Genomic DNA, 13,444 nt, shown 5'->3' on the forward strand with positions numbered 1-13,444 from the left:
GGTCTCCAATTCGAGTTCTGGGTATGGAAAAATCCTTCACAGGGAGCGCTACTCCCAAATGGAGCCCTACTCGGTGTAATCCAAATTATCCGGACACCAGATGAAAACCAAAAAAAAGTAAAAAAGTCAAACCTAATACAACTCTTTGAAATCAACTAAAAGCTACAAGGCTTCAAGACTACAAGCTAAGGAAGGGTTTTGAGGAGGCAAAACCAACTAGGGAAGGGATTTTAGCCTCCAAATCCCAAAGTCATATTGATGATTGAGTCAGGATCTCATTCTTTCAACTTTTTGAATGGAATACTTGAGTTCTTTCTGAATATTCAACCTAGAAGGTGACATAACAATGTCTTTCCAAACTGAGCCAGATTGATAAGCTGGATGAGGGTTCTTGTAAAGTTCATAAATGGAATCAGCTCCTTCATTCAACCTCCCTACCATTTTCAGTACATTTATCTCATCAGGATCCACCAATAATGTCTTGTCTCTATCCTTCCATGCTATCAACTTTCAAAACATATATAGTACTTGTTGTTAGAGGAAAACAAAACATTAGTAGGCAATAGCAATGTAAGAAAACTTATTTGTTTGTATGTATGTACCTTAGGGGGGCCTTCCAAAGTATTAGTGGAATATAACCTTGCATTATCCACAAGCTGACAGTATGTGTTAAATGCATTAGCAAATCTCTTGTGTGATTTCAGTTGCGAGTTCACCCGAACAGCTCTTCTACACATGATAGCTCTCCTGTAAAGAAATGGAAACATGTTTAACGCGCGCTAAGAAGAAGAACAAATGTGTATGACAATTAATCGTTAGAACATTTACCTTATCCCTCTAATGACAGCTAAATAAGCATCACAAACAACTCCAACCAATTCTATTCTGTAAGGTCTTCTTTTTCTTGTACCATCAGTTTCCTGTTCTTCTTCATCAATCTGTTCCCAGTAGTTTTCAGTTACTCTGCCATCCTCTTCCACTTTGTAACCAGTACCCATTCGGTAACGTCGCCGGTGAACATTTCTGGCCATGGTTATGGTCTGCACCACAAAGGGTATCCATGAGAGTGTCCCATCCATGATCACATCTCTTCCTTCATTCAGTGCTGTTACAAGTAAGGATGATGCTGCATCTGTTGATGACTGATGTACCTGCAACATACTTTATCTATGCAATCACTTCCAAATTAGATTTTAAAAGGACAAGGTCACAAAGCATTGAAATTATATCTTTTGTCTAGACTGGGTTGATTTAAGAGAATCTCTTCGGATCGACTAGTAGAATGTTTTACTAGCTGATTAGTGATGCTCATGATGGAAGGGAGAAGAGACAAGAAGGACTAACAAGCTTCTAGATTGGCAAGCGTTTAAAGAAAGGGCACATATGATATCCTAGGCAAATCCCACATAACAAAGGGAGAGGAAAGTGAAGTTCTATATAACACAACACAAGTACATGGTACAAACGCTTCCAACTAAATGTAGCATAATCTGAGCACAAATTTGCGAGTTCTGTTTGGCCATAACGAACGGTATGTACCACGAGCTTGGGTTGTGATATGATTTTAGTACAAATGAAATGATTATCTTTCCCTATGCCAGGGTCAATAGGGGACAGATATGCAACTCTTTATTTGTAACATTTTTCAAGGGATTGAGAAGCATATAATATAACCAGTTCAGCAGTTTGAAGCATGTCATGGTGTCCCCTAGAGCTAAGAGCTTTGTAAATAACATCTGATTCTTTGAAAGCATCTGCTTCTATCACAACAACATTGGCAGCAGCTCCAATCCAAAATGGCCTGCGTGAAAATTTAGGTAGTCGATGCATTATAAGTATGTACAAGAACTGCATTGAAACCTCTACACTCACAAATAATGACTTTCTTACTCTTTGAGAATTTCCTTGAGCGCGGTGCTTTTCCCAGCCCCCATGCCACCTCCCATAAACAGGAGGACAGGGCTTCTATCTTTGTGAGCCATTGGAACCATCACATCCGTGCACTGTGAATCATCTGAAGAAACGAGTCCTATTGCTTTCATCTCCTCAACTAAGGTAGTAAGAACTCTTGCAACCTTCAGATTCTTTGTTACCCTTTCAAATCGCTGTTCCCTTTATTACACACAAAACCCAAGAATCAATAGTACCAGTCAGCAAAAGTCAAGAGAACACCATGATTTAATGAAATACATGTTCTGCTAATCTAGAGGTTTGAACTACTTACAGAGATTTAACAAAATTACACAAAAGCTTATGTTGGATCTTATAACTACGAAAATCTGGAATATTATCCAAAAGCAGAACCAAACAACATATCTTGTCGTATCATTAATCACAAAGACCGTAATCTGAATAATAACAATAAAGTAGGTGCCATGGATGAAGCACCAAATGCATCTGAAACTTGTCTTAATGAATCAGCTTGGAAGTGACAGGAAATCATTGAGTTCGGAGTTCTAATATTGCATTACTGTATGTATCATGTAATAATAAGATTTGCCAATCAGATAGGAGTTACTCAATTGGTCGGGATACAAACTAAAAAATCTAATTGAATAACAAATATGTCAGGAAATGTGGAAGGGCTTGATGTAAGCATGCGCAGGAAAATGAAGAACCGGACTAGAAAAAAGGTTTACAAGAGCATTGACATGTTTAAGAATTCATAACTCACTTAAGTACTTTACAAATCAGAGAAATACTCTTACAATAAAGAGTAAAACAAGAGGTTGGAGATAATCAAAGCTACTATGGTAACATGGAGAACATTGAACAAAATTGTGATGGACAGTAATGGAAAACAACCATAATGGACAGAGGAAGAGTGCCAAAGGATGCAAATGAACTATAAAAGCTAGCTCTAGCCCTGCCATTGTAAGATAGAGTGCACACATACTATACTCTGACCATGGGAAGGTAGAGAGGTTGTTTCCAGTACACCGTCAGTTCAAAGAATGATTAAAAAGAGACAGTAGCAACAAGATAATAAGATAACAGAGGCTAAAGGAACAACCAAAAGAAAGGAAAAGCAATACGCCCAACTACCTACCAACCCTCCACCCTAATTCTCAACCTCCACATCCTCCTATCAATGGTCATGTCCATTGTCAAACAATTGGATAAGCACTAAACTTATGATGGCCAGCAAGTTCGCTTGTGAATGAAAGAGCAAATCAGATATTAAGATATACAGTTATACCTCGTAGCAGCCATGACAATGTTTTGGAGCTTCTTTTTGGGCTCAAAATGATCAGCACTCAGTACCTGAAAGGATATCAAAATGTAAAAGAATAAGATTACAAGCTGATCAACTACAATACAAACTTAAAATTTTGTTTTCTTGGGGTTATAATTTCATAAGTAAGGATCCATTTGTTCTTAAAAGTTGAACGATTTACCTGGCTCATCATGTAAGGAACATGACTCCAATGGAAAGCGAAGTAACTAAGGATGCATCTCTCAAACTCCTCAACAAGCTTTATAAAAAGCGAATCAGCATCTGGTTCATTAGAAAAGTAGTTGTACATATCTTCTTCACACCCTTCTGATTTTATTATGTACTCAGTAGCTAGCTTGCACAGATGGGGACATTGTCTCCTATCTGCAAATCCCATTTGTCTAGCTGCATTCATAAACATATATTTCGTTATATGACCATCTCATCTAAAAACTTATGACCGCATTTTTAAGTACTCTAGAGGTTTCATTTTATGTGACAAGTACTAGACTGGGCAAGGAGGTCCAAAAGCACATTTAGAACTTGGGGTCCGTTTGGTAGAGTGTATTAGAAGAAAAATGCATGTATTAGCTTTGTGTATTATACTAGTAGTACCTGATTTAGTACACTTTCTTAACCTTGCATTAGTTATACACTCTATTGTATATTGAGGTGTGTATTACTGATACATGGAAATCCACGATCATAGTAATGCAAGGGGTTTTAATGCTTGCAGTAGCATGGTTAAAGATCCAATTGTCCCTCAAAACCTTTTTTATATCTTGTCCATCATATTTGTGGAGCATATCTTTATAAATAATTTTATTTAACGCAAGCATTACTAATATACATTATTTATCATTTTTCTTATACACCCTACCAAACGACCCGTTATAATTTTAGACATGCCATGATATTTCTATAGGTATAAATGCATATCATTAATGATAAAGTGAAAACCGTAAAGTCAAAGAGTTTCCAAAAATAGAAAGATGTCATTCTTTTGAAATAAATAAAGAAAAGGAGTGGCAGATATAGAATATTGAGTTTTGCGAGCACTGTGTAAAAGTTTAAACTATCACTACCTCTCTACCTTCCCGATGTAATAGTAAAGTCTACATACATTCTACCATTCTCACACATTCCTTGTGTAATTTCACTGAGTATATTATTGTTGTTGTGGCATAAAAATTTAAACTATCAGTAAAGGAGAGGTTTAATTACTGAATTATAACTACAGCAATATATGGGATCCTAACAATAACGATAAACAAAAATAAAATATAAAAAAATAAAACAGAATGGTACTTTAATTGAATAATTACCTACATAATGGGAAAAATTTTCAAACTTGAGGACCTGTCCAATACGAGAAAGTTCAATTCGAGGAATGATTTTCTGGTTTCGAATTTTCTTGAGGCGATAATAGACAGCGGCGGAAAGGATTAAACAAATCCAAGATGCTGAAAAGATCTGTATATAAATAGGCTTTATATTTACACAGTAATACGAAGGAGGATGGAATTCAGAATAACTATTCAAGTGCCATGACGAAGGAGGAGGAGATGACGATGACGATGACGATGATGAAGAAGCAGACATATCAATTCCCATGCAAAAAAGGCTCAATTCACAATGCAGAAATGGCTTCACACCTAAACATTTAACCAAAATGACAAATGCAATTGCTTCTTCATCTTTTGATTTTTTGTAATCTGAATACGTGCTAAAATGATCTGATGTAGAGAATAATCAGCTCCATTTCTTTTTATTTATGTATTATCACTTTCTGGGGAAAAAAGTTACTAAATCATATATTTATTTATTTATTTTTTACTATATATATATAAGAAAGTTAAAAATTTTATTACGATTTTACCCTACTATAAATTAAAATGTTATAAAACATTTAACTAATTAATTTAAATATTAAATTGTGTCATTTTAATTAAAATGTTAATGACTTTTTTCACTTCCCTAGATTAATTTCTAATCTAAATATCTAATTTAATAATATTTATCATCTTTTGCACTTCCTTAGATTAATTCCTAACTAAATATCTAATTTAATAATATATATATAATCCAAAATTGTCTACATTTCTTTGTCAACTTATTTTCTTCTCATGATTTTTTTCGTAACTCCTCTCATAAATAATATAATATATGTGGATAAAGTATTATTTTTTATGATAAATAAAAAAAATTAATAATTTAAAAGGGCGTAAATTTGCAAAATGGAGAGGCACACATCATCTGCTTTAAATATTCATATTCAAAACTCATATCTAATTACCTATTCATCTTTATACTCTTGATATCCACAACTCTCATATTTTCATGATCATAACCTCTAAATATTTAATCTAAAACTTAAGTATACAACTTAATAACTTTAATTACACGAATATAGCAATAGTTTTTTTTTCAATTGAATAGCAATATTTTTTTTTCAAAACTGGAATTCTTATTAAAAAAAATAAAAAAACGTTTTCAGCCACAATTATCCATATCCCTTAAATTTCTCCAATTATTTTGCTTTCCCTAATTTACTCCAATTTGTTATATATCATATCCCATAAAGAAATGTTTCCTACAAAAATAAAACTTCTCTTCCAAACTAAGATCGACGATCAAATATGCAGACCAATAATTTTTCAATTTTAATTCATCACAGTGGGAGTTGGGACTCATTAGGTAATCTTTTTGGTAGTAATTCCTTTGATTTTGTCGAATTTGGTGGAATACACATTCATAAGATTTTGGTTAATGTTCTGGTGCAACTGTAAGAGGTTTAATTATTAAATAGATATTAAGATTTAGCAATTGTTTGTGGAATATTATTAGGATATTCACATAATCTGTGTTTTAATTCTTTTTGGTATTTATTCGTTGTTTTATATTAACGTTTTTGGTGTAATACAAAAACATCATATGATTTTGGTTGTAATATGATGAGTCGAATAAGTTTTTTTATAAAAAAATTTAGGTTAATTGGTATGTTGCATGCCGAATGTTAACAGATTTTATCAATAGTTTCTTTTGGTATGTGATATGGTGTACACATACCAACTTAAAGTTAAATTTTAGGTACATATTTTTGTGTATTTAGTTATATTATTTGGTATATAAATATAACTTTCAAAAAACATTGATTAGTTTTTTGGTGTATTTTATTTATCCAAAATGGTGTAGATAATAATTTGAAAATTGGTCATATGTGATCAGGTACTTAATCTGGTATATTTGTTTCTATAAATTGGTGGTAAATTAATACTTTGATCAATGTGTTGGTGTATTTTTGAGTTAAATGTCAGATTACTTTTGATACGTCGATTGGTGTAATTTGTATGGTTTAACTGATTGTGTGAATTACCACAATTTGGTTTAGGTATGTGATGTGGTAAATGACACCACAATAATACTCTGATGTATGAGTTGGTGTATTTATTGGTCTAATATATAATACCATAATTTCAAAATAGGTTGTTGTTATTCAACAATTCAGAGTTTTTTTTTTGTTTCTGGGGTATTTTTTCTTTGGTTTGTTTTGTATGATTTATAAGTTAGGAGTAGAAACCAGTTTTATTGATTATGATTTTTGGTAAGTTAATTGGTAAAAAATATCGTTAAGTTATTTGGTGAAAATGATAGTTTTTAATTTGTGAACATAATGATCTGCCAGTTTGGTGTAATTCAGATATTATTGGTGTCATTCAGAGTGATGTTTTTTGGTACATAATGATGGTTTGCAAATTAATTTTATGTTGGTTGAATATTTTAGATTGATAAGGTATTTGGTGTAATGTATCGTTTTTATTTGGTGTGATTCTGATTTTTTTGGTGTCATTCATAGTAGTGTTTTTTTAGTACATAATGATGGTGTACATATGTAGTTGCAGCTATCAGATACATAAACAAACATCGCGAAGATTATTGTTTCTCCTATTATAGTAATAAGATTTTTCAAGATACTTATGCAATTCAAATAGAACCATTGCCTTGTGAAAGCACTTGGAATATTCCATCGCATATTTTGGAAGAGGTAATGCTACCACCAATTACAAGAAAACAACCAGGCAGACCACCAAGTAACGATCGAAAGAAGGGATTCAACGAAGGAAAATACAAGAGGAGTAAAGTCACTTGTAGTAAATGTGGTACATCAGGGCATAACAAAAAGACTTGCCTCAAATTTGCTTATCAGAATTAACATTGTTATATTATTTTCAATTATTATTGTTAATGTTTTCTTCCAACAGTTCAGAATATTTTAAAACTGATAAATGCACTTCTATCCAACTTTTGTTACTCTTGAATTGACATTTCTTTGGTATTCTCTTGTTTGGCATACATGTTTGGTATTCTCGTGTTTGTCATACAATGCTGCATTCTAGGTGACTTAGATAATTGACAGCATGTTAAAAAAAAATATGCTATAACTTATGAGTGAATATTAGTGTAACATACAAATAAATCTAGCACAATTGGTGTACTTACGGTGAAAAAAGAACATTGAATACAATTAAAGCTAGTTAAAGTGAGTGTTTGATTTATAATAGACATCATTAACGTAATAATTTGATATGATATTTGAATAATGCTAAAAAATATTTAAAATATTGGTTGGTTGTACTATATAATATCCAGAACGTACACAATTGGTATAGTTGTTTAAACACAAATAATGATAAAAATGGGTAAATATATTGGCTGATATTCTGGTAATATAAACCAAAACATTGAAAATGCTAAAAAATGTTTAAAATAATGATTGGTTGTACTATATAATACCCAAAACATACACAATTGGTATAGTTGTTTAAACACAAATAATGGTAAAAATGGGTAAATATACTGCCTGATATTTTGGTAACATATACCAACCTAAAATATTGAATCTGAAACCCACTACTTCAGTAAAAGATTTTGGTTTGAATAAAATGTTGGTATTATATACCAACAACATACATCGAATCTTTTAACAACTACTTAAGATATAATATATAATAATGCTAGTTTATAGTGTCTGACATGTTGGTATTACATATCAATCTCACACATTGTTATACAATCTATACCAATCACACGCAAATTCTGTTGAAATGTTCTATTATAAATCAAACTCGGAGTCCTATCCATGGTGAAACTATGGTGAATCGGATGGTATCGATATGAACTGTAGTGAAAAATGTTCAACAAAGAATGTGGAAAGAAGAAGATGGAAGGGTTAAAAAATTTTAACAGAAGAATATGGAAGGTCTTAGACGTTTGGCAGAAAAGAAAAATGGCAAAACTTTCCTAGGAACTATAACTCTCCTATTGATAACAACACCAATTTTATTGGTAAAATAAAAAGGTATATCAAAAAAGAAAAAAAAAATGATCCCTATAATAATCAATGAAACGTGTAAATATGGAACATTGAAACGTGTAACTATGGAACTGTAATAGGAGATATAATATTGGAAAACATTAATATCCTTAATTAATCTCCACGTTAAATGCACGTAATTCAAAAGGCATGAGAGAGGAAAATCTGAAAAAATAAATAAACTTAAATACAAAAATTAATTATTTTGTTATGTATGTAATTTAAAACCTATGTTTGTAATTAAATAGAAGTACATTGATATTTTGTTAATTAAAGTCTTAAGTAGTATACTTTTGTAATTTTCACTTTTATTTTATCTCTTTCACCTTCTCCTTTACTACACGCTTAAGGGAACAAAAATGTTTGGTGAGGATGCAGGAAGGTGTTGTGTAACAATAATTAGTTATGGTCAGGTCACAAGTGTATAATTCCCTAAATTATTTCACTCATTCAATCTTTCTTTCAACATGATACGTCTTGAAAAAAATAATCAAAAGTCACTTTCTTAATTTTTTTAGTTACACCTTTTAATTATCTTAATCGCAAACTTCCCCCCTTCTACAATCATTTTATCCTTCTTGATCTTAATGTAGAAGTTGAAACATTTTTATTTCGATTAATGAGACATTGAAAGAAGACAATCATATAGTTACCGAATATGAAAAGTTTTTATCATTAGATTTTGAAGAATAATATATATATATATATATGCATTACATTAATCATTCTAAATGCTTTTATCATATGTTTTTTCTTCTACGTTCTCAATAAGTCCAGTTTTTTTAATTTAATTTCTATTTTCTATTTTATACATAGATTATTGAAAGTGTTGATATTTACCAGAAAAATATATCTCATAATTTTCTTATTTGTTTTTATCATCTTAAATTTGTGATAGCTTTATATAAAATTACTTGAGAACAGGAGCCAAATGAGTAGCAAAATACTTATGTTTCGATTGTACTTTTCTTCTCATTGTGTGTGTTGTTTATTACATTCTGATTTAATTAATATTTAAACGGTTTGTAACACTTGATATGGGACTCACGTGCAGCGCACATATCCAGAACTAGTTAATAAACAAATAAGGGACTTTTGTGTTGATTTTATCTATAAAATAATAAAGTGGGAAAAGACCTAAAATATTCACTAATTATTTGAATTGATATAAAATTACCCTACGTCCGCCTTTCGGCCTCTAAATACCTTTGATATCAACCTTTTTGCCTTGCGTACTATGCCCTTATTTTTAACAGAGTTTTTGATCAAGAACATCCTTAAAATGTACCATCAACTTAAACTACATCATTAAAATATTTTTTTTGGTAAAAAAACATCCTTCAAGTATTTAAAAGTGAACAAATTTCATCTTTTTGTTAGATTGTCAAAAAAACTAAGTGATCCTACATAACCATGCAGTCCACGTGACAATCAACAAATATTTTCCTACATAATTTCATTACTTGCTATAAAAAGCCTATGAAAACGAGAATATCATAATTCTTGAACACCATTACTTGTTGAAACAAAAAATGTTAGGAAGGTGTGAGGATATATAATTTATTTTTATTTCAATTTACAAAGGGAAAGAAGTTGGAGCTTAGTTATCTTCACCTTTTTCAAACTTTTTCAAAGTGAAATTGTAGTTGGATCAATAATTTTTTGAGACAATTGATATTGAGGTGATCAAAATTTCGATTATGTCTTGCATTCGAGTTTCATTCTCTGTTATTGGAATTCTCCAACAAACACTGCTTGTAGCAGATTCAATTTATAATATTTTAAATATTATATCACATGACAAATAAATAAATAAAAATTGTCAAATTAAAAGATTTTGTATAATGCTAAACTCAATTGCCAAAAAATTCACGATAATATTTTTGGCGTATCTCAGATTAATAAATACGAAGGAATGACTTGATTTTTGTGGGATCTGTTAGTTTTCTAATAAATTCTAACATAAGGATGAAAATTGTTAATTTTTATATACTTGTAGGATATTTTCTGCCAAAAAGACATTTCAAGAATGTAGTTTAAATTTAGGGTATATTTTTTGAGCAACTTACATAAATGACTATATTATAGGGTTATTGAAGTTCAATAGCTATAAGTATGTTATTTACTAAAAATGACTACATTTGATATGAACATCTAGCTGTATTTGTGTATTTATTTATTTATTTTTAATTATACAGTGATACAATTAGAATTATAGTGCATTAAATAAGGTAATTTATGATACTGAATCCCTTTAATTATGTCCTAGAAATTCTAAACTGTCAATTATTACATTAACAACTAATGATTACATAGTCAATGTGTATACTCTTGGATTCCAATTAGTTTTAAGAAAAAATGGATACATCGTACACAAGTTTTCATTGTCACTATTGTTCTTGTTCAAGAGTAAAGGTATTTCACATAAATTTCTTTAGTTAAATTGATTTATTGTAATTGTGAATGAATCTTGTTTGTTTTGATTTCAAATACGCGAACTCCATGACAAGCATAACTGTATCCCTAAAATTGCTCAATACAATTGTGTTGATATATCAATACAATTGGACAATCTAGAAAAAAATGACAATGAACTATACTACAATATGATTATCCAAATGTATATGTATTTCACTCTATAAAAAATAGGTGCGTTGTATACGTATGCATTCAAATCTATGTAATGTATTTATTTATCCAAATGCACTTATATTTCCAATTGGACAATCCATAAAAAATAACAAGTATTTAAATGTTTATGTATTCCACTGTGTTCAACATTCAAAGACAATTATATGTGTGTAATCAAGAGAAGAAAATGTATTCATGTAATTGATTACCTAGTCAATGCATACACTCTTAGATTCTAATTAGTTTTTAAAAAATTGGATACGTCATACAAAATTTTCATTGTCGCTACTGTACTTGTTCAAGCGTAAAGGTATTTCACATAAATTTCTTTAGTTAAATTGATTTATTGTAATTGCGAATGAATCTTGTTTGTTTCGATTTCAATTACGCGAACTCCGTCACAAGCATAACTATATCCCTAAGATTACTCATTACAATTGTGTTAATATATCAATACAATTGGACAATCTAGAAAAAAATGACAATGAACTATACTACAGTATAATTATCCAAATGTATATGTATTTCACTCTATAAAAAATAGATGCGATGTATATGTATACATTCAAATCTATGTAATGTATTTATGTATCCAAATACATTTGTATTTTCAAATCTATGTAATATATTTATGTATCCAAATGCACTTGTATTTCCAATTGGACAATTCATAAAAAAAAAATAACAAGTATTCAAATGTGTATGTATTCCACTCCGTTCAACATTCAAATACAACTATATGTTTGTAATCAAGAGAAGGAAATGTATTCATGTATTACCTCATTTGTATCAAAGTGAATTTTAACATAATTAAATTGTATATTTGAATGCTGGTGAAAATAACTTCTTCAAACAAAATCCTATGAAAACTGAGTAAACATATAGATGTATACAAATATAAACGAGAAAAAAAAATGCAATTAGAAAATACCCAATGAAGATGAATTACAAAAATCGTTCCTACAATCATGCAAAGGATCTTGAATTAGAAGGAAATTGGAGGAAAAATAATAAAAAGAGACATTGATACATGTATACTGAAAGGAAAAAATATTGAATAAGATAAGCATGGGGAACATAGCACCATAAAATGTGCATATGGCATTTATTAGGTGTGTAGTAGTGATATCTTTCCTATTTAATAATTATTTTAATACATATAATTTTCTTTAAAAAATCTGACAATTCATGTTTAATTAAATTTGCTAATTAATATATAAGTATATCCATATAGCTTAAACAATAAATTATAGCTATATACATTAAATATAAATTGATGTTTGCTATATTGTGTAGTTTTTCCAATGGATGACTTTGGCCAAAAACTTTAACAACCCAAATTTTAACCCCATTACCATCTTCATTTTATAATAGGGTAAATTACAAAAATCACATACTTTTAAGGCAAAATTACAATCTATTCCTTAAAATTTTATAATTACAGAAGTCTCTTAAACGGATACAATAATATAAGCGCCGATACATTAATATGATGCGCGAGATACATTAATCGTTAAGTAAGATACATTACATTTTATACATAATACACTAATCTGATGTACATTTTATACATGATACACTAATCTGATGCGCGAGATACAATAATATAAGCGCTGATACATTAATCTGATGCGCGAAAATGAGGAATTTTGGAGATTTGTAAACCTTATATGAGATAATGATAATAATAAATAAATTAAAAGGTGAAATTTCTGTAATTTTACCTTTATAATATGTCAGTTATTTATTGGTCACCCTAGCTATAATTAAATTAAACTAAATAAATCCCCACCCATTATACGGGTCCTCTCCTCCACTATTTGACTCACCCGTAAAATTATTCATTCCATTTAACTCAAATAAACATTTAGTTCCCCAACTTCACATTTCATCTTCTTCCTCTTCTTCCCCTTAGCAACTTTCATTGAAGAAATGGTCTTATAAAGTCATTGACGAAACTTGCCTAGAAATTTTCGAATCTAGGTGTTAAAATTAGTTAAGTGATATGATTTTTAAAACTGCTAGAAAAATTAACTATTTAATTGAAACTTAGAACCTGAAGAAAGAAGTTAAGAACTCTATGAAAGCCATTAATGAAGCTTGAGAAGCTTCAAGTTCAAAGATGACCCAAAATTTAGTTGTATCTGCGTTATGGGTTTTCTATTTGGATAACGACTTATGGATTGCGTTTTAATTAAGTAGGTTTGATTTAATTTAGAGGG

General features: G+C 30.2%; 1 protein-coding gene across 1 annotated transcript; it reads right to left on the reverse strand.

The window, feature by feature from the left end:
* Positions 1–259: 259 nt before the first annotated feature.
* Positions 260–4,831, reverse strand: LOC125873369 (calmodulin calcium-dependent NAD kinase-like). The gene is made up of 8 exons (XM_049554292.1): positions 4,543–4,831; positions 3,399–3,622; positions 3,200–3,264; positions 1,891–2,112; positions 1,675–1,801; positions 829–1,151; positions 603–747; positions 260–507 (listed from the first exon to the last, which is right to left on the reverse strand). The coding sequence occupies exons 1-8, from the start codon at positions 4,829–4,831 to the stop codon at positions 268–270; spliced, it is 1,635 nt and encodes a 544-aa protein (XP_049410249.1). The 3' UTR covers positions 260–267.
* Between the last annotated feature and the right edge of the window lie 8,613 nt (positions 4,832–13,444).

Source organism: Solanum stenotomum, chromosome 8 (assembly GCF_019186545.1).
Source record: "Solanum stenotomum isolate F172 chromosome 8, ASM1918654v1, whole genome shotgun sequence".
Taxonomy (NCBI): domain Eukaryota; kingdom Viridiplantae; phylum Streptophyta; class Magnoliopsida; order Solanales; family Solanaceae; genus Solanum; species Solanum stenotomum.